Here is a 23,247-nt window from a genome sequence, read left to right on the forward strand (position 1 = left end):
ACACCTCATTCAGTGACCTCAGAAGGGAGTCGTGGAGGGGGAGAGAGGAGACATTTTATTTGAGATAGATGATTGATTGGGTAGATTCGTGTTACAGCGATCAGCACTGAGGGGAGAGGGGGGGAGAAAGCTCACACAGTTTATTCCACACAAGGATGGCTTTGTTCGAAAGAGGAACCGAGCGAGTCTCCAGGTCCAATTTAACAGCGTGGCAGGCTGCAGACATACAGTAACCTGCACTGGGAACGAAACGGTTCGACTTCAGAGCACCTGACACACACACACACACACAAACACTCCTTCCAACCTGCACATTTTCCGCGAAAGAAGCTCGGTTTTTCCCTCGATTATTTTTTTTAAAAATCTGATCAAGCGCGGGAACTACATTTGATAGACTGGTTACGCCCGAGGTTACAGCAATTAACCAGAATCACAAGACTGTCGGTGCGATGTTCACGAATGTTTGATCATCCTGACCTGAGAAAATAAGAACTGCTGAACGGCTTGTCCATGAAGACACAAAGGGTTTAATCTCATGCCTGGTCGTTTTATTTAAAACTTTAAACATGAAGTAAACGGGGGCTGAGAAAGGGAGGCATTGGCTTTGTCGGCCTATAAAGGCTTCATATGGAACAACACACCAAAGTACTCAAGCCGATATCTGCATAAAATTCCCTATGGCGCGCACCGCTTCTGCACGCATGTACTTAAATCCCATCGTCAGCTTTTTATATCAATGAGCTAAAGCCAATTGCACGAGTGCAAAGGTCTGGTTTCAACTTATATGCGGCCCCCAAAATAATAACTCGATTTTTAGCCCATGTAAGGTAATTCTGCTTGAAATTTTATACACAGTACTAAACTGGAATCACGTATTATGCAAAACATAGCACTGCTCTCCAATTTGCTGCAAAACCCCAATATTTTTGTCCTGAAGTCGGTTGCAGATTTTTCTCTCCCGAGTCCAAATTGTCATAAAACGTTCAAATAACTACCATGATCAAAGGGTTGCACATTCCCTCTTTTACACTCAATGTGTAATAGTACAAGGAACACATCAAAGCGAAACTGAAATAACGCCTAACAGTTCACGAAATTGCTCAATGACGTGGATTAGAATATGTGGAAGGTGATTCTTCCGAATTCGTAGTAAATACTGGGAAATAGAAATGTTGCTGCATGCCATCCCACAGTCAAAATGCCTCATTTGGCAACAGCTTGGTGTCCAGGTGTTAAAAGGAAGAATCGAAGTCAGTTACATCTAGCACATCAGTCAATGTCACTCTTCATCACTGTGCAAATTATAAGCGGACTTTCAACAGGATGTCAGAAGTATATGAAGCCCCAGTTTCACATTAACATTAATAATACATATCTGCAACATATCTGCAACAGGTTTCAACAGTGGGCGATACATCTGTACTAGCCTGAACTATATCATTTTTCGAAGTTATTAATGTTATTGGAGAAATAACATTAATGCTGAGAGTGTTCATTGTACTCGACCTGACGAGCAATCAGTGAATAATTAAATATAAAAATACAGAGTTGGATATTAGTCATGTCCCCATTTATAATGATTCCTGACACACCTTTCATTTCAGATCCAAGTCACAACGTTTATTGCTGCCACAATGAATTTCAGAACGTCGAAAACAGGGGTTTAATTTTGCAAATCACAGAATATAAGAGTCCTTCTGTGGCCAGTGAAATCCGGCTTCACAAAGCGTGGATGAAAATCCACAGCCCCGCCAACCATTCCCATTATTTAGAATTCCTTTCTGCAAATATACCTTTTTTTCAGACGCGTGAAATATTGCAGCACCAACCGCCATAAAAACCGGATGGACTGAAATACAAATTGTACATTTCAAAATATGTTCGTAAGGGATACTCCTTGTATTTATTCAAATGATTACTCGATTTCAGATTAATTTGTTTTAAAGACGAGAAGAGTTATATAGGGCCTTAGGGCATAATTTACTATTTGCTGTAAACTATCTTAGAAAATCTTAGCAAAATTAATAGATACTTCAAGGTTTCAGTAGTGGGACGACTCAAGGCTATGATTAGGTTGAAATAATATCCATAATGCTTCTCAAAGAGCTGGTTGGTAGTTTTCTACTCTTTCCAGCAATGCATCCGAGTATCCAGGAGAGTAATATCTGCAAAAATTAATAATGAAATATTTTTGGTTAGATATGATTCAAGATTAACCTATTGAAATATCATTGTTATACAATGAAGAATTGTTTCTCTATCTCTGTAACATCATTCAGACCTACAAACCTCCAAAAATTTAATGTTCCTTCAATTCTGGCCTCTTGTGCACTTCCCACCCCTCCCCGATTTCCTTCACTTCCTCCTTCAGAGGCCATGCCTTCAGCTCTCTGGGCCAGAAGCTCTGGATTTCCTTCTTTAAGCCATTCTGTTTTCCTCCTTTAAGGCACTCCTTAAAATCTATCTCTTTGACTAAGCTTTTGCTTACCTGTTCCAATGTCTCGTTATATGGCTCGGCATCAAGCATCTGATAACAGTTCTGTGATGCACCATGGCATATTTCATTGCATTAAAGATGCTATAAATTTAAGTTGTTGCTATTTCAAAAACATTTCACACAATAAAATTGTGGCACAGAGGAAAATGTGGCTCAAAATATTACTTAATTACTTGTCCTGACAATATTTCTAACACTTCTAACAATTCACTCACTAAAGTCCAGCAATTGACACCTGTTCATAACAATTCAGTTAGAAAAAGTTGGGGTAAAGCCTATTGATGGCAACAATATTACCACCATAGACTGTTTGGATCACTGTGCTAAGAAAATTTCTAGTTCCATCCGCACAATGCCACTGTTGATGCTCAGGATATTATCTGTCATTAAAACACAATGTAGTCCAGCGCAAATACATAATTTGCGGGATACCTTTACTACCAGACTTTCAGCTGACACTGAAATGGTAAGAGGTTTAGTGGACTAGAGAGGAGATGTGAAAACAAATTTACTAAGCCAGGGCAGTATGTGAATTTCAACTACAAAAATAAGAAGATGGAACAATTGGGTAATTGATCATATAACTAAATGCACAGAGCAGGTTAATTAAGCACAGCTGGAAGCAGATTGGTGACATAGCACATTAAAATAATGTGCTGCAGAGCCATAGGACACAGCTTCCTGTTATTCGTTCTCTTCACGGTGAGCTCCCAATCTTAAATCTCTATGTGCTGGGTAGGAAAAGTGAGAGAGCAAGGGAAAAAATTCACCAAGTGCAGATCAGCTATGAAAAAATTAAATGTCGGAATAGGCCCATGGAGCTGAATGGCCAAGTCCTGTTCCTAATATTCTTACCCTCCTAAATGGAAGTTTTGCTCTTGAGGGGTATCTATTGGTCTTGTATTGTACGAAGTGCTCCTTTGGATATCTCCCATTGTTTTTCTACGTGTTAACCTACTAACAGCTCAACCCATCTTGACATGTCTGGCGTATATCTCATTCCTTTCAATTCAGCCTTGCTTGAGGTTAAAACCTTTGTTTGTGTGTGATCTTTCTCTTCCTTGAACTTGAGATATAATTCAATCACGTTAAGATCACTGTTTGCAAAACGTTTCTTTACTGTCAGAGCATATATTGGACATATATTGTCACTCCTTCATTTCACTGCATCAAAATTGTAGAACTCCCTGCCTAAGAAGACTCCAGACCCACAGCAATGTGGTTGACTCTTAACTGCCCTTGGAAATGGCCCAGCAAGCCACTCAGTTGTATCAAACCATTACAAAGTCTAAAAGGAATGGAATGGAACAGATCGCCCGGCATCAACCTAGGCACTGGAAACGACAACAGCAAACTCAGCCCTGTCAACCCTGCAAAGCCCTCCTTACTAACATCTGGGGGCTAGTGCGAAAATTGGGAGAGCTGTCCCACAGACTAGTCAAGCAACAGCCTGACATATTCATACTTACGGAATCATACCTTACAGACAATGTCCCAGACACCACCATCACCATCCCTGGGTATGTCCTGTCCCAACAGCAGGACAGACCAGTAGAGATGGCGGCTCAATGGTGTACAGTCGGGAGGGAGTTGCGCTGGGAGTCCTCAATATCGACTCCGGGCCCCATTAAGTCTCATGGCATCAAGTCAAACATGGACAAGGAAACCTCCTGCTGATTACCATGTACCGCCCTCCTTCAGCTGATGAATCAGTGCTCCTCCATGTTGAACACCAGTTAGAAGAAGCACTGAGGGTGGCAAGGGCGCAGAATGTACTCTGGGTGGGGGACTTTAATGTCTATCACCAAGAGTAGCTCGGTTGCTCTTCACCAACCTGCCTGCCTCAGATGCATCTGTCCATGACAGTATCGGTAGGAATGACCACCGCACAGTCGTTGTGGAGACGAAGTCCCATCTCTACATTAAGGATACCCTCCATCGTACTGTGTGGTACTACCACCGTGCTAAATGGGATAGATTTCAAACAGACCTAGCAACTCAAAAGTGGGCATCCATGAGGCACTGTGGGCCATCAACAGCAGCAGAATTTTATTCCACCACAATCTGTAACCCCATGGCCTGGCATATCACCCGCTCTACCATTACCGCCAAGCCAGGGGATCAACCCTGGTGCAATGAAAAGTGCAGGAGGGCATGCCAGGAGCAGCATCAGGCAAACCTAAAAATGAGGTGTCAACCCAGAGAAACTACAGCACAGGACTGCTTGAATGCCAAACAGCATAAGCAGCAAGTGATAGACAGAGCTAAATGATTCCATAACCAATGGATCAGATCTAAGCTCTGTAGTTCTGCCACATCCAGCCGCGAATGGTGGTAAACGATTAAACAACTCACTGGAGAAGGAGGCTCCACAAATATGCCCATCCTTAATGATGGGGGAGCCCTGCACATCAGTGCAAAGATAAGACTGAAGCATTCGCAACGATCTTCAGTCAGAAGTGCCAAGTGGATGATTCATCTCAGCATCCTCCGGAGGTCCAGAGCATCACATATGCCAGTCTTCAGCCAATTCAATTCAATCCATGTGATATCAAGAAACGGCTGAAGGCACTGGATCCTGCAAAGGCTATGGGCCCTGACAATATTCTGGCAATAGTACTGAAGACTTGTGCTCCAGAACTTGCTGCGCCCCTAGCCAAGTTGTTCCAGTACAGCTACAACACTGGCATCTACATAGCAATATGGAAAATTGCCCAGGTATGCCCTGTACACAGAAAGCAAGACAAATCCAACCTGGCCAATTACTGCTCTTTCAGTCTACTCTCGATCATCAGTAAAGTAATGGATGAGGTCATCAACAGTGCTATCAAGTGGCATTTGCTTGGCAATAACCTGCTCACTGACGCTCAGTTTGGCTTCTGCTAGGGCCATTCAGCTCCTGACCTCATTACAGCCTTGGTTCAAACATGGACAAAAGAGTTGAACTCCTGAGGTGAGGTGAGAGTGACTGCCCTTGACGTCAAGACAGCATTTGACTGAGTGTGGCATCAAGGAGCCCTAGCAAAACTGGAGTCAATGGGAATCAGGGAGAAAACTCTCTGCTGGTTGGAGTCACGCCTAGCACAAAGGAAGATGGTTGTGGCTGTTGGAGGTCTATCATCTGAGTTCCAGGACATCACTGCAGGAGTTCATCAGGGTAGTGTCCGAGACCCAACCATCTTTATCAATGACCTTCCTTCCATCATAAGGTCGGAAGTGGGGTTGTTCAGCACCATTCATGACTCTTCAGATACTGAAGCAGTCCATGTCCAAATGCAGCAAGTCTTGGACAATATCCAGGCTTGGGCTGACAAGTGGCAAGTAACATTTGCACCACACAAGTGTCAAGCAATGATCATCTCCAACAAGAGAGAATCTAACCCTCGCCCCTTGACATTCAATGACATTACCATAGCTGAATTCCTCACTATCAACAGCCTGGGGGTTACCATTGACTAGAAACTGAACTGGACCAGCCATATAAATACTGTGGCTACATGAGCAGGTTAGAGGCTAGAAATCCTGTGGTGTGTAACTCACCTCCTGGCTCCCCAAATCCTGTCCACCATCTACAAGGCACAAGTCAGGAATGTGATGGAATACTCTCCACTTGCCTAGATGAGTGCAGCTCCAACAACAGCCAAGAAGCTTGACACCATCCAGGACAAGGCAGTCAGCTTGATTGCCACCACATTCACAAACATTCACTCCCTCCACCCCCGATGCACAGTGGCAGCAGTGTGAACCATCTACAAGATGCACTGCAGGAACTCATCCAGCCTCCTTAGACAGCACCTTCCAAATCCATGACCACTACCATCTAGAAGGACAAGGGCAGGAGACACATGGGAACACCACCGTCTGGAAGTCACTCCCCAACCCCTGCAAACCACTCACCATCCTGACTTGGAAATATATCACCCTTCCTCCAATGTCGCTGGGTCAAAATCCTGGAACTCCCTAACAGCACTGTGCATGTTGTTAGTTAAGGATGAAATCAGTGCAATAGTGGATTGTACTGGTGCAAGAAAGGAGCTCACCATCTTCTCAAGGGCAATTAGGGGATAGACAATAAATACTGGCCTAACCAGTGATGCCCACATCCCATAAACAAATTGAAAAAAGGACCATGAAGGTACCTTCATCAGAAGCAGTTCAGCAGTTCAAGAAGGGTAAGTCATGGCAGGGCAGCTCGACCAAGTGGAATGCTCCTCCTGTGCAATGTAGGAAGTCAGGGGCACTTCCAGTGTCCAGGGAGACCATATATACAGGAAGTGTCTCCAGTTGCAGCTACTCGAAATCAGTGTTTCAGAGCTGGAGCTGTGCCTGGAGTCACTGTGGAGCATCCACAAGGATGAGACCTTCGTGGATAGCATGTACAGTGAAGTGGTCAGGCCAGGGGTAAAGAGGCAGAAAGGGAATGGGTGACCGCCATCAGAGTAAAAGCACTCGGCAGGTAGTGCAGGAGTCTCCTGGGTCCATTTCCATCTCCAACAGATTTTCCGTTTTGGATACTGTTAGGGGAGATAGTTTCTCAGGGAAATGTAGCAAAAGTCAAGTCTGCGGCACCACGAGTGGCTCAGCTGCACAGAGTGGGGGGGAAAATAGTGGGGGAGCAATAGTGATAGGGGATTCTATTGTAAGGGGAACAGATAGACGTTTCTGCGGCTGCAGACGTGACACCGGGATGGTATGTTGCCTCCCTGGTGCCAGGGTCAAGGATGTCACTGAACGGCTGCAGGACATTCTGAAGGGGGAGTGTGAACAGCCAGAGGTTGTGGTCCATATCGGTACCAACGACATAGGTAAAAAGAGGGACGAGGTCTTGAAGGCAGAATATAGGGAGCTAGGAAACAAAAAGCCGGACCTCAAAGGAGGTAATCTCAGGGTTTCTCCCAGTGCTAGTGAGATCAGGAATAGGAGAATAGACCAGATGAATGCGTGGCTGGAGAAATGGTGTTGGAGGGAGGGATTTAGATTCCTGAGGCATTGGGGCTGATTCTGGGGAAGATGGGACCTGTACAAGCTGGATGGGTTGCACCCCAGCAGGACTGGGGCCAATATTCTTGCAGGGTATTCGCTAGCACTGTGGGGGAGGGTTTAAACTAGATGGCACGGGGATGGGAACCTGAGCGGGTAGGCAAAAGAGAGGGGAACAAAGATAGGAATGAAAGGCAGAAACGTAGAAAGCAAAAGTGGAAGGCAGAGGAAATAAGGGCTAGCAGCAAATAGGGCCACAGTACAAAAAAAATGTGTAAAAATGTTAAAAAGACAAATCTAAGCAATAAGGTAGACCAATTAATAGCAGAAATAGATGTAAATGGGTACGAAATGATTGCAATTACAGAGACATGGCTGCAGGGTGACCAAGGCTGGGAACTGAATATCCAAGGGTACTCGATATTTAGGACAGACAGGCAAAAAGGAAAAGGAGGTGGCGGTGATAGCTAAGAAAATCAATGTGATAGTGAGAGAGGATATTGGCTCAGAAAATCTAGATGCAGAATCAGCCTGGGTGGAGTTAAGAAGCAACAAAGGGCGTAAAACATTAGTGGGAGTTGTCTATAGGCCTCCAAGCAGTAGTGATAAGGTAGGGGATGGCATTAAACAGGAAATTAGAGATGCACGTAACAAGGGTGCTACAGTAATCATGGGTGACTTTAATCTACATATAGACTGGGCAAATCAAATTAGCAATAATACTGTGGCAAATGAATTCCTGGAGTGTGTACGAGATGGTTTTTTTAGATCAGTATGTCGAGAAACCGAATAGGGAACGGGTTATCCTAGATTTGGTTTTGTGCAATGAGAAGGGTTTAATTAATAATCTTGTTGTGCAGGGTCCTTTAAGGAACAATGACCATAACATGATAGAATTCTTCATTAGGGTGGAAAGTGAAGTACTCTGATCTGAAACTAGGGTCCTAAATCTTAACAAAGGAAACTACAAAGGTATGATGCATGAGTTGGCGAAGATAGCTTGGGGAACTTCATTAAAAGGTGGATAGATAATGGCTAATATTTAAGGAATGAATATATGCATTGCAACAGTTATTCATTCCTTTCTGGCATAAAAACACAACAGGGAAAAGCGACCCAACCATAGCTAACAAAAGAAATTAAGGATAGTATTAGATCCAAAGAGGGGTCATATAAAGTTGGTGGAAAAAGTAGCAAGCCTGAGGATTGGGAGCAGTTTAGAATTCAGCAAAGGAGGACCAAGAAATTAATTAAGAGGGGAAAAATAGAGTATGAGAGTAAACTTGCAAGGAACATAAAAGCAGACTATAAAAGCTTCTGTAAGTATATAAAAAGAAAAAGATTAGTGGAGACAAATGTAGGTCCCTTACAGTCTGAAATGGGAGAATTTATAATAGAAAACAAAGGAATGGAAGAGCAATTAAACAACTGCTTTAGTTCTGTCTTCACAGAGGAAGACACAAATAATTGCCCAGAAATACGAGGAAACAAAGGGTCTAGTGAGAAGGGGGAATTGAAAGAAATTAGTATTACTAAAAAGTAGTGCTGGAGAAATTAATTGAAAGCTGATATATCCCCAGGGGCCTAACAATCTACATCCCAGGGTACTAAAGGAGGTGGCCAAGGAAATAGTGGATGCATTGGTTGTCATCTTCTAAAATTCTGTAGATTCTGGAACAGTCCCGGCAGATTGGAGGGTGCCAAATATAACCCCACTATTTAAAAAAGGAGGAAAGGAGAAAACAGCAAATTATAGACTGGTTAGCCTAACTTAAGTAGTAGGGAAAATGCTGGAGTCTATTATAAAGGCTGTGATAACAGGACACTTAGAAAATATCAATGGGACTAGACAAAGTCAACATCGATTTATGAAAGGGAAATCATGTTTGACAAACCTACTGAGTTCTTTGAGGACATAGCTAGGAGAATAGATAAGGGAGAAGCAGTGGATGTGGTGTATTTGGATTTTCAGAAAGCTTTTGATAAAGTCCCACAAAGGAGGTTAATGTGTAAAATTAAAGCACATGGGACTGGGGGTAACAATATTGGCATGGATTGAGAATTGGTTAGCAGACAGGAAACAGAGTGTAGGAGTAAATGGGTCTTTTTCGGAGTGGCAGGTGGTCACTAGTGGAGTATCGCAGGGATCAGTGCTTGGCCCCAGCTTTTCACAATATATACCAATGATTTGGATGAGGGAACCAAATGTAATATTTCCAAGTTTGCTGACAACACGAAAATTGGTGGGAATGTGAGCAATGAGGATGGTGTTAAGAGGCTTCAAGGTGACTTAGACAGGTTGAGTGAGTGGGCAAATACATGGCAGATGCAGTACAATGTGGATAAGTGTGAAGTTATCCACTTTGGTAGAAAAAACAGAATGACAGTATTATTTAAATAGTGATAGATTGGGAAATGTTGATGTACAAAGGGACCTGGGTATCCTTGTACACCAATCACTGAAAGCAAGTATGCAGGTGCAGCAAGCAGTTAAGAAGGCAAGTAGTATGTTGGCCTTCATTGCGAGAGGACTCGAGTACAGGAGCAAGGATGTCTTATTGCAGCTGTACAAGTAATTGGTGAGATCATGTCTGGAGTACTGTGTGCAGTTTTGATCTCCTTACCTAAGAAAGGATATACCTGCCATAGAGGGGGTACAGCGAAGGTTCACAAGACTGATTCCTGGTATGGCAGGACTGTTGTATGAAGAGAGATTGAGTTTAGAAGAATGAGAGGAGATCTCATTGAAACATATAAAATTCTGACAGGGATGGACAGACTGGATGCAGGGATGATATTTCCTCTGGCTGGGGGTCTAGAACAAGGGGTCACAGTCTCAGGATAAAGGGTAGACCATTTAGGACTGAGATCAGGAGAAACGTCTTCACTCAGAGGGTGGTGAACCTATGGAATTCTCAACCACAGAAGGCTTTGGAGTTCAAGTCACTGAATATATTTAAGAAGCAAACAGATAGATTTCTGGACTCTAAAGGCATCAAGGATTATGGGGAGAGTGCAGGAGTACAGCGTTGAGATAGACGCCCAGCCATGATCATATTAAATGGCGGAGCAGGCTTGAAGGGCCGAATGACCTATTCCTGCTCTTATTTTCTATGTTTCTAAACAGGCGGCCTTCTCACCATGTCCTCAAGGACAATGAGGTGTGTGCAATCAGTGTTGACCGTCCTAATGACACCCATATCCCCAAAATGAATAAACAAAAAGATTCAGGCTCATTATTCATTCCTAAATCTAGTATAGCCTGTTCTCTTGTTGGTTCACAATGCTGTATCAGAAAAGTGTCTTCCTCTCAATAAATAAATTGCCTTCACAATTTGAGCTGTTCTGCATCTTACAATCTCTGAAAATTAAAAACTCTCATTATAACTATTCTACCTTTGTGATATGTTTTTCTGATCTCTGTACTCATACTTTGTGGTGCTATATCACTGCTGTCAGGAGATCTGTAGTTAATTCCCACCAGAGTCTTGCATCATTTGCTGTTTATTAATTCTACCCATCGTGTACTGCTGTTTTCTCGCTCTGACTATTTTAAAATTCATTTATGGGATGTAGGCGTCGCTGGCTAGGCCAGCATTCATTGCCCATCCCTGGGCTGGGTTTTGGAAGGTCTATAAAGATGGGAAAGGAGGCGTGCAGGCATGCAATTTCCTGCTGCAGGCTGGAGTGTTGGTTTGCCAGCATATTCCTGCCTTGGAACTATTTTCAGAGTCTGGTTGGAGGGAATGACAGCTACCAGCCTACAAGCAGCAGGTAGCAAATTATGCACCCTAAAGGGTCTCCTATTGGCCCTCTAGCCTCAGGAGCCTGCCACCTTACTAATTAGGTGGGGCTCCTGGAAGCAGCCACTTAATTGGCTGCCTCCTTGAAAGTTGCTTCCAGGGTCTTGTCACTGGCAGGTCTAGGTTCTCGACCCAGAAGTCAGCCTAGTGTCATAATTGGGACACTGGAACAAAAATTCAGCTCGTTTTTCTTTCCCAGCTAAAAGGCAAATGTGTCTAATCTGATGAATGTCATTTGAAAACAATACCCAGTCAGGGCCAGGAACACAAACACAGTGGCCGGGATTTTACGGCCCCATTGTGGGCAGGACCCGCCGCAGGTGAGGTGGCGCCCCAGCCAGAAGTCCGCTGACTTGCGGCGGGACCGGAAGATTGCAGCGGCAAGCGGGTGCGGAAAATCCCACCCAGTGTCACCAATTACGCAGTTTCCAAGCAAAACTCAAAATATTGCAGACATTGGAAATCTCAGAGTCAGAGGGTGGAATGTTCCGTGCCTGCTAGCGTCGGGCGCATTCAGCGTGAGCGGACAATATGGCGAGAAGGCCAATCGTGAAACCAGGTTGCGATCGTCTGCTCAGCCCGTCAATGCAGGCCTCATTTTCCTGCCATTAGACATCAGGGACCCCATTGTAATACATCTGCATATCATTATAAGGCCCGCCCTCCAGAATTATCCCCCCACACTGGATCGTCCACCCACGTACGTGTGAAAACACGCTGGTGCAGAACACGTCTTGACAAGAGTGATGTGCAGAAATCGGAACTTACCTCCAGGGCCTTGCTTACATCGCGGACTCCAAGAAGCAGAAGATACTGGAGCGCAACAGCAACGGGACCCTGGAGGAATGTCCATGGCATGCTGGGTGGATCCTCATGGACATGGCTCCACCACGAAGCAGTTCACGGAAGGTGGAAAATCACCGTTGAGGGTCTGCTCACAATGGATGAAGGTCAAGGGGGTGGAGGGGAAGCTCCAGCTGTGTTTGGGAGAGGAAGATGTACCGGAGTGGGGGTGGGTGGGGGATGGCTGGGGGGGAGTGGGGGGCAGGGGTGCGTGGGAGAGGAAAGTCTAGGGCCAACTTGGAAAGGACGAAGTGTCTGGGGAGGGGGGGAAGGTGAGGCTGGTGTCAGGGGGGGTGAGGTTGGGAGGGGGGAATTAAAGTGTCAGGGGAGATGTTGGGGGGGAACAAAGCTGTAGGGGAGAGCTTGGGGGGAGGGACTACTGGTGGAGGAGGGGGCAACGGCAGGGAAGACGGTAACTGGGGAGGTAGGTGCAAAAGGGGTTGAAGGTGTAAGAGAAGGAGTTTGGAGCAGGGAAGGTCTGCGGAGAGCGGAAGGAGTCTGGGGGAGGCAGGAGTGCAGTGGGAGATGGGAGTGTGGAGAAGGGAGGGAATAAGGGCGGAGGAAGAAGTAAGGCTGGAGCAAGAACTAAGGCTGGAGGAAGAAGTAAGGGTGTCAGGGAGGGGGAAGGAGTAAGGCTGGGGGGAGTACTATGGTGCCTGAAGGAATCAGGAAGTGAGAAGGACTCAGGGGGTGAGTCCTGTAAGGGTGGGCAGTGCGGGGGGAAGAGTTCCAAAGGAGGAAGGGGTTCCAGGGGAGGAAGGAAGGAGTCCCAGGGGGGAGTTCCAAGGGGGGAAGGAGTTCCAAGGGGGGAGAGGAGTTTCAAGGAGGAGAGGGGTTCCAAGGGAGGAAGGCGTTCCGGGGAGGAAGGAGTTGCGGGGGAGGAGGGAGTCCTCGAGGGGTGGTGAAGGAGTTCCAAGGTGGGAAGGAGTCCGGAGGGTGGGAAGGACTCCAGAGGGGGTGGATGTCCAGATGGAAGTGTAAGGGAGGCCTCTGATGAGTCCATGACTGCCTCCTGGGGAGCGAACTGAGGGTGGGCATGGTATAAGGGAATGGTGAGAATGACTGAGGGCAGAGTGAGGTGGGAGGGTGGGAGGGTGTGGGTTCGATGGTTTTGGTAGAAGGAACGGTGAGAGTGGTTGGTGGCGACTTGGAGGCAGACACAGGTCCTGGGGGTGGGAAGGAGGAGGCCGGGGAGGTTAATGTGGATGGGAGCGGGATTTCCGGGAGGGAAGGGAACGTGCATGTTCATTTGAGCATCCCTGAAAGAAAAGGGTTGTAGCTGTTAGGTCATGTAGGCGAGGTGGAAGGTGATGCTGGGAAGTCGACAATGATTCGGGAAAGAAAATGGGTGATTGGAGGAGGGGATAAGACGGAGGAGTGAAAGAAAAATTGTAGCGCTACCGTGGTGGCTAAATCGAAAGTGAAATGAGAGTTGTGGTGGGCGAGATCAGGTGCTTCATGGGAGTGTGATTGGTGGGTGGGTGGAGATGCAGGTCAGCTCAGATGGTCAACTGAAAGTGAACCCCAGCAGGCAGCACTGAAAATGCTCAGGACATTGAGCTGAGTGTGATATGGGAAGAATCCGTGTGCGTGGGAGAGTGCTTGCACAAGGCTCCGAAAGGCCCTGCCACACACACACACTTCTCCCTCAGTAATCACTCGTGGGCCGGCTGTGTGCAGCTGAACTGCTAGTCAGGGGGAATGCAGTGGGAGGACTCGCGAAGCCTGTCAACGAAGCTGAAAGACATCATTACACATTATTCAGTGAAAGAGAATATATTTCCAGATTGTAAAGTGACAAAATGTGTTCCCCATGCAACCAACTGTGATCAGAATTTCTTAACTTTTGAATGCCTTAGACTTCTAGTTGGTGCACTGACATCACAGCAGGGTAGAGACAGCCTGTGCATGGTTGGCCCTGTTGCCTCTGATGCCGTCGGCGTGGGTCCTCTGGAGAACCGAGGCCTTGGGGGCCCTGGCTTGCTTTGGCTGTCCTCCTGTGGGCCAGCTGCACCCTCTGTGGTGACAGAGAATGAGGTTGAGTAGGTCACAGGCAGAGGGGATGTGGAGGGAGAGGACATTCCCGAGTGGATGACCCAGGGGTGTCCAGCTGCCACTCCTCCTCCCTTTGTGTGCCTGGGGGCCCCAGTCTGATTCCTTGAGGGGAAGGAGCACCTGGGGGTCATCGAGGTGCCCTGTTTCCCTCTCACATCGCCACTGCAGGAACTCACCTACATCTACCATGATGGAGTGCAGGTCTGCACACATCTTCGTGTTCTGCTGGACCAGGGCCTCCATGGCGTCTGCCATCCTCCCCATGGAGATCTCCATAAACGCACATGTGGACACCACTTCATCAGAGAGCAGGCGGACGCACTCCTCTGATTCGCGTGCCACTCTATTGAGGGCTTCCAACAGCTCTGGGTGATGTTCCCCCTCGCCTTCTACTGACTCTCCAGGATGAGCTGAAAGGCCAAAGCTAGAGGTTCATCATCTGACTCGGACCTCACAGATGCCTCTACCCCAGCAGTCGTCCAAGTGCCGCGGAGCTCAGCTGAACTTGCCTCCTCCTGCTGCGGACACATGTCCGTGCAGTAACCACCAGATTGTGAACCCGAGCCTGCTCTACATCTAGGTCCCACTGAGGTCTGTGTCTCTGCACTGGTGGACAGTGTGGGTAAGCGCTGTGATGGGTCTTCCAGGCTACTAATTTCCAGCTCTCAATGGAGGAGGAGTTCTCTTGGCTGGAGATGAGGACTTGGATGGAGCTGAGAGATTGGCTGGCTGAGGGTGTCGGTCGCTTGGCAGAGCTTCTTGTGAACCAAGGTAGAGGTAATTAGTGCACGGCAGCAGAGTCAAAAGCAGGAGAGAAAGAGAGCACTCATAGTTGCATTGACAGAGGGATGATGTGGTGCAGGATCCTCACGAGGGTGTTCGCCACCGACCTCACCGTCACTACAGGCACGATCCACATCCTCACCAGTCAGCACGATGACACACTCCTCAAAATGAGTGAGGGGCCTAATGCAGGCCACACTACCTCCAGTGTAGGACCTCTCCTTGCTGCTGTGGCAGGCTTCTCCTGCATGAAAACAGATGGAGAGAGTGTGAGCAGGATACATGGCACTGCGTGGAATGTTTGTGTGATGAGCAGAGACATGGATGGGATGAGGCTGCAATCTCCAGAGGATATGAGTTTCAGGAAGATGTAAACATGTATGTGAGAGTTAGTGGTGTCGTCCTTTGAGGTGTGAAATCCATGTCGATGTGTGATGAGTTTGTGAGTGTGAGAGTTGAGAGTGATGAGAAGAGTGACTTACCCTGGCAGAATGGATGAGACCACATATCCTGTTGCAGCACTGGGTGGCTGTCCTCTTTCACATGACATTGGCACTGACCACTGCTGCCACCGCCTCCCATGCTGGATTGGTGATGCTGCTGCCCGTCCTGTGAACAGAGCGGGGCAGGAGGACATCATGGCAGGCCTCCACTGCATCCAAAAGGCGTTTGAGGGATGCATCATTAAACTGGGGGGCTGCAGTCTATTTGCCTTTCGGGGCCATGTCTTCTTTCAGCAGTCATGGGTTGGAGGCACTGAGAGGTCTGCGCATGGCTGCACTTCAAATGTGGTGCCTGGTGTGATGAGGCAGTGAGGTGATGGCGTAGCAGGTGAATGAGAGCCCGCCTGCCATCGAAATGGCGTGTTTCCCAGGAATGCATAATTAATGCGGCAGGATTGGGACGATACGGCATGAGAAGCCACCATTGTGGCCAGCAGGTAAAACGTTGTTTTTCCTGCCTGCTACCACACTTAGAAATCTGGGACAATTTTGCCCATAGAGTCATTATGGCACAGAAAGAGGCCATCGGCCCATTAAGTCCATGCTGGTTCTCTGTAGAGCAGTCCAGTCAGTCCCAATTGCCCAACTCTATCCCCATAGCTCTGTAAGTTTATTTCCCTCAGCTGCCCATCCAATTTCCTTTTGAAATAATCCCTCGTCTCCTCTTCCACCACCCTGGTAGACAGTGAGCTTCAGGTCATTACCACTTGCTATGTAAAAACATTATTTCTACATACTCCCAAAACCTTAAATGTGTGTTCCATCAGCTAATGGAAACCACTTTTCTTTGCTTACTTTATCTAAACTTGTCATAATCTTGTACACTTCTACCAAATCTCTCCTCAATCTCCTTTGCTCCAAGGGAAATAATTGCAGCCTCTCCAACCTAACCTTGTAACTAAAATCCCTCATTCCTGGAACCATTGTGGTAGATCTCCGCTTCACCTGCTCAAGGGCCCTCCCATCTTTTCTGAAGTATGGTGACCAGAACTGGACACAAAACTAGTTGTAGCCTATCCAGAGTCTTTTGCAGGTTCAGCATAACTTCCTCACTTTTGTACTCAATGCCTCTCTTTATGAAGATCCCATGTTTCGCTAACTGCTCTCTCTCAGTACATCCTGCCATCTTCAGGTTCCTCTGCCCCTGTACACATTTTAGAACTGTGCCATTTAGTCTATATTGCCTCTCCCTATTTCTTCTGCCAAAATTGCATCACCTAACACTTCTCTGTTTTAAATTCGATCTGCCACTTGTCTGTCCATTCTGTTAGCCTATATCCTGTTGCAGTCAATTGGTATTGTCCTCACTGTCAGTATGGAACCATTGGCAAATTTTGAAATTTTACTTTGTATTTCAATATCCAAGTCATTTATATATACAAAAAAAAGTAGCTGTCCTAGTACTGGCCCTTGGGGAACACCACTGTCTACAATCCTCCAGTCTGAAAAACAACCACTTACCACGACTTGCTGTTTTTGGCCTGATGCCAAATTTTTAACCAAGTTGGCACTGACCCTCCTATTCATGAGCCTCAATTTTGCTAACCAACCTTTTATGTGGTACTTTATCAAAGGCTTTCTTAAAATCCATACGGACAACATCCATTGTTTTCCTTTCATCAACGTTGTCTGTTACTTCATCAAAAAAAAATCAATTAGATTAGCCAAGCATGATCTGCCTTTTACAAATCCATGCTGGCTCTCCTTAATTAACGTTTTTGAATTTATTCATTCATGGGATGTGGGCATAGCTGGCTAGGCCAGCATTTATTGCCCATCCCTAATTGCCCTTGAGAAGGTGGTGGTGTGCTGCCTTCTTGAACTACTGCAGTCCATGTGTTGTAAGAACACCCACAGTGCTGTTAGGAAGGGAGTTCCAGGATTTTAACCCAACAACAGTGAAGAGATGGTGACATAGTTCCAAGTCAGGATGGTGTGTGACTTAGAGGGACCTTGCAGGTGGTGGTGTTCTCAATCACTTAAACCTCTCCAAATGCCTGATGATTTTTTTCTAAAACCATACCCACCACCAATGTTAAACTGATTAACCTGTAATTGCTAGGAATGTCCTTATACCCTTTATTGAAATTCCCACATTTGAAATTCTCCAATCCTCTGGCACCTCCCTAGTATCCAGGGAAGATTGGAAGATTATAGCGGGCCCTGTCTTTAGCAACCTGGGATGCAAACCATCAGGATCAGGTGACCTATCCATTCTAAACCAGCCTTTCAGTAAACTCTTCCCATCAATTTTCATCCCACCCATTACTTCTTCAACCTCTGCTTCTATCCTCATTTTTCCAGCATCCTCTTCCTTGGTAAACACTGATACAAAGTATTCATTAAGTATTCTAGCCTTGTCCTGAACCTCTAAGCATTCATCATTCGTCACTAATAGGCCTCACCCCACCTCTTAGTACCTGTGTAATATTAACAAGCCTATAGAAGATTTTTGGGTTCGCTTTTATGTTGACTGCCATTCTATTCTCATATTCTCTCTTTGCCGGTTGTATTTTCCTCTTCGCTTTCCCTCTCAGCTTATTGTATTTGGCCTGGTTCTCACTTGAAGAATTAATCTGAATGCATCATACACCCTCTTCTTTTGTTTCGTCATATTCACTATCTCCACTGTCATCCAAGGAGCCCTGACTTGTGTTCCCTTAGCTTTCCCCCAGGTGGAATGTATCTATCCTGCACCTGAAACATCTTTCCCTTAAAGATCGTCCATTGTTCCATTACAGTTTTTTCTGTCTATCCTTGGTTCCATTTTACCTGCATAGATCCCCTCTCATCTCATTGAGGTTAGGCCTCTTCTAATTTAGAAGTTCTACATTAGATTGTTCCATTGTTATTCTAAACCTTATACAATGATCACTCTTAGCCAAGTGTTGCCCCACAAACACTTGGTCCACATGGCCCATCTCATTCCCCAACACCAGATTCTCTTTCCTAGTTGGACCAAGGACATACTTTTCAAGGACGTTGTCCTGAACATATTTCAGAAATTATTTCCCTCTCTACCCTTACTGGGACATTATTCGAATCGATATTTGCATAATTAAAGTGCCCCAATATCAGCACTCTATTGTTTGTGCACATATCTGTGATTTCCTTTTTGTTTTGCTCATCTCCCTCTCTCCTCTCTGACTATTTGGAGGCCCATAGATGCCCCTATTAGTATGCTTCTTGCGATTCAATTCTAACAAAATGCATCTGAAACATAAATAGAAAAATAGCTAGCCATAAAGTATCTGCACATGGAACAGAGTGTGTCCTTTTGGGTTCATAATTGGATACATACCCTTCTTCAGAACTTTAACCTTTTTGCTTTTAGCTGGCCCCACTCTTTCAATATGCTGATGATTATCTGATTGACACAGAAGTTATTGATAGGTCTTTTTTTTGCAAATATTTTCCCCTATAAGGCATTCCTTTCCTTTCCCTGAAACTGTGCACTACTTCTGGCTGACGATGTGGACAGGCAAACAGGCCAAAGCAAACCTGCAAATGCCAACAGGATTATTACTTCCCAAAGGTTACCTCAAAGTCACTCTCCTCCATTCAAAGAGGCACTCCAATCTTCCAACCATCTTCAACCAATTAACAATGGCATTCACTCCCTTTAATCTCCTCCAGCTCCTGCGCACCCTCTTCATTCCCCCCAACCCCCAACTGATATTGACATACACCTCCTCCTACTTCAGTTCACACACCATTCTCCTCCCCCTTTCAGTTCATTGTGGAACGTTTCACTCCCCTCCCTTAGTTCATGCCAGTTCAGTTTTTTAAATTTACTCTTGTGGGAAACCCTGGCAAAACAGGATTTATTGCCTAATCTTTGCCTTGAGGGCATTACGAGTCAACCATGCAATGTGAGATGGGAGTCACAAGTAAGCCAGGCTTGGTAGGGGTAGCTGGTCCGTCCCTGAAGGATATGGTAATTCAGTTGGATTTTTACAACAATCCTGCAGCTTTCATGGTAATTTTTATAGTGTCACAAGTGATGAGATCTACTGAATTCAATTTCATAATTTGCCATTATGAGATACGTGCTCACGATCTCTGGATTCCCCGTCCATACCCATTCCAGCATCTTTAATTTGCCCTCCCTCAGTTTATGCTGCTGATGTTGCTATGATTGCGTGCACAAAGTGTATTTCTCCTGAGCATGTGTATTCAATTCAGAAAAGAGCCACCAATGTTGCTAATTATCAGCTAAACAAAAACTGAAAATAGAAAGAAGTTGAGGGCTTCTAATAATCAGATTTGAAATTGACCAAAATAACCTTTTTAAAAACAAAACTAATCCTGGCATCAATTAAGCAAATTTGAAAAGAGAAAGTTTAAGGAGAATGATATCCATTATACCTGACAATTTCTTCAGGGTAACAGCTGTTAATGCCATTAATGTATTCCTGCATAACTGAACCAGGTTCCGCTTTAATTTCTTGAATCTTCTTCAGTCCACCACTTGTGACAAAAAGACGACGGGCTTTGGTATCATGTGGTAGTACCTATCAGAGAGAATGCAATTATAAAACCACAAGTATTCACATGATTTGAATAGGGAAAAGGTTGTTCTTGTACCATAAGGGGTAGTAAGCATTCCATAGGTATACAAGACAAAGCTCTGCTCATTTATATTTTTCTTACGTTTTTCTAAACCAGCCAATCTCCTGTGGCTTTTCATATAGCAAATGTTTAACAATATGTGTTAGGAACATAGAAACATAGGGCAGGCTATTTAACCCCTTGAGCCTGTTCCACCATTCATTGAGATCATGGCTAAACTGTGACCTAACTCCATATGGCCTTTGCCCGCATCCACGTCCCTCAATACCTTCAGTTAGCAAAATATCTATCAATCTCAGATTTTAAATTAACAATTGATTTAGCATCAATTGTCATTTGTGGAAGAGAATTAAACTGTCTACCATCCTACGTGAAGAAGTTATTCCTAATTGCACTCTTGTAACATCTGGCTCTAATTTTTAGACCAAGCCCCCTAGTTGTAAACTTCCCAACCAGAGGAAATAGTTTCTATCTACTCTATCTGTTCTCCTTAGTAGTTTGAAAACTTCAAGCAAATTGCCCCTTAATCTTCTAAATTCCAGGGAATATAACCATATTTTGTGTCAACTCTCTTTGTAATTTAATCCTTGGAGTCCAGGTGTCATTTTAATAAATCTATGATGCACTCCCTCTAAGGCCAATATATTTTTCCTAAAGTGCGAATAATGACTTTGTGCGTTATCAAAGTATGACAAGATTAAAGAAGATGTGAAAGCATTGCAGGAAGTAAGTGTAACACTTCTAGAAAGTGCACACTACCTGTGATATTTTTAAAATATAAAAGATTAAAAATAGTCATTTTTTTTTCAAATTACAACACAAACTTTGTGTGTTTTCTATTTAAAGAAAAAAATGATTTCTGACTTGATTTGGTGAAATGATTTTGTTACACTACAGCCTGCTAAATCCTGTTTCCTTTCTATCTTTCTGATCTCCATTAGAAGCCCTCCTGATTGCAGCTTCACATCTTCTTATCAGGTGTAGACTTTCATTCTTGTATTCAGCAGTGCCTGAAGTCCTTGTGGTTACAGATAAGGCCTTGGATATTTCTTTGGAAAACTGCCAAAGTACACCGAGAAGGGGTATTATCTCATATGCATCTGGAGAAAAAAATGGCACCCTGGAATTCCAGAAAATCCTGTGATACAATGGTATAACTATTAATCCAATATAGATTTGTCAGTACAAAAACAGAAACAGAAATACCTGGAAAAAGTCAGCAGGTCTGGCAGCATCGGCGGAGAAGAGTACAGTTGACGTTTCGAGTCCTCATGACCCTTCAACAGAACCAAGTAAAATTAGGAAAGGGGTGAAATATAAGCTTATATTTCACCCCTTTCCTAATTTTACTTAGTTCTGTTGAAGGGTCATGAGGACTTGAAACGTCAACTATACTCTTCTCTACCGATGCTGCCAGACCTGCTGAGTTTTTCCAGGTATTTCTGTTTCTGTTTTTGTTTTGGATTTCCAGCATCCGCAGTTTTTTGTTTTAATCTCTTAGATTTGTCAGCATAGACATAAACAAGAAGGTGCTGGATCCCACTTCTGATTGCCTTAATGGAGTATATGATGCACTTAATGAGTACTGAATATTAATAATACAGGGACATGTATTTATGTAGTGAGGATGCAAGAGGTATGTGTTCCTGCAATGCACATTGGAGACAGCACAATCACATCTGGCTCTGCATTAATCAACTCAGCCATTTTGTAAACATGGACTCATTCCAACCTCCTGAGGTGACGTCACAAATATCTGGCTGATATTTTGTTCTCCTGGCTGTATAGGCTTGGCAGGGTAACTTTGGACTCCTTACATTGGAAAAATTACTTCTATGCATTGGGGCCAAGACCCTGGATTAACCAGATTTTTGACAAATTTCTAAAAGAAGTTGCTCCCTGAAATAGTTGTATCTCAATCTAGATCTGACAGCTCTAATTTTTCTTCTCAAAATTGATATTGTATCCTATGTACTGTCCTATGTTTTTTAAGTGACTGTAGGTTGTTAATGAAAATTATGGATATGGTTTTTTTTCATTCATAGGATGTGGTTGTTGCTGGTTGGGCCAGCATTTATTGCCCAACCCTAGTTGCCCTTGAGAAGGTGGTGGTGAGCTGCCTTCTTGAACTGCCACAGTCCATGTGGTGTAGGTACACCCTCAGTGCTGTTAGGAAGGGAGATCCAGGATTTTGACCCAGCGACAGTGAAGGAACGGCAATATATTTCCAAGTCAGGATGGTGTGTGGCTTGGAGGGAAACTTCCAGGTGGTGATGTTCCCATATATCTGCTGTCCTTGTCCATCTAGATGGTAGTGGTTGTGAGTTTGGAAGGTGTTGTCTAAGGAGCCTTGGTGAATTCCTGCAGTGCATCTTGTAGATGGTACACACTGCTGCCACTGTGGTGGAGAGAGTGAATGTTTGTGGGTGTGATGCCAATCAAGTGGGCTGCTTTGTCCTGGATGGTGTCAAGTTTCTTGAGTGTTGTGGGAGCTGCACTCATCCAGGCAAGTGGGGAGAATTCCATCACATTCCTGACTTGTGCTTTGTAGATGATGGACAGGCTTTGGGGAGTCAGGAGGTGAGTTACTTGCCACAGGATTCCTAGCCTGTGACCTGCTTTTGTAGCCACAGTATTTATGTGGCTACTCTAGTTCAGTTTCTGGTCAATGGTAACCCCCAGGATGTTGATTGTGGGGTTTTCAGCGATGGTAATGCTATTGAATATCAAGGGGCAATGGTTAGATTCTCTCTTGTTGGAGACAGCCATCACTTGGCACTTGTGTGGTGCAAATGCTACTTGCCACTTGTCAGCCCAAGCCTGTATGCTGTCCAGGTCTTGCTGCATTTGGGCATGGGCTGCTTCAGTATCTGAGGAGTCGCAAATGGTGCTGAACATTGTGCAATCATCAGCGAACATCCCCACTTCTGACCTTATGATGGAAGGAAGGTCATTGATGAAGCAGCTGAAGGTGGTTGGGCCGAGGACAATACCCTGAAGAACTCCTGCTGTGATGTCTTGGAAAGGAGATGATTGACCTCCAACAACTATAACCATCTTCCTTTGTGCTAGGTATGACTCCAACCAGCAGAGAGTTTTCCCCCTGATTTCAATTGACTCCAGTTTTGCTGGGGCTCCTTGACGCCCCACTTGGTCAAATGCTGCCTTGATGTCAAAGGCAGTTACTTTCGCCTCACCTCTGGAATTCAGC

General features: G+C 45.0%; 1 protein-coding gene across 2 annotated transcripts in view; it reads right to left on the minus strand.

The window, feature by feature from the left end:
* Window positions 1-526: 526 nt before the first annotated feature.
* The window catches only part of spag6 (sperm associated antigen 6), a 217,176-nt gene continuing 194,455 nt past the window's right edge, over window positions 527-23,247 (minus strand). For both annotated transcript variants that reach the window (XM_078538315.1, XM_078538321.1), the window contains 2 exons: window positions 19,833-19,978; window positions 527-2,165 (listed from right to left, as the gene is read on the minus strand). In XM_078538315.1, coding sequence (XP_078394441.1) covers window positions 2,099-2,165; window positions 19,833-19,978 — 213 coding nt within the window. In that variant the 3' untranslated portion in view covers window positions 527-2,098. The remainder of the gene's footprint in view (window positions 2,166-19,832; window positions 19,979-23,247) is intronic.

Source organism: Cetorhinus maximus, chromosome 3 (genome assembly GCF_964194155.1).
Source record: "Cetorhinus maximus chromosome 3, sCetMax3.hap1.1, whole genome shotgun sequence".
NCBI classification, from domain to species: Eukaryota; Metazoa; Chordata; class Chondrichthyes; order Lamniformes; family Cetorhinidae; genus Cetorhinus; species Cetorhinus maximus.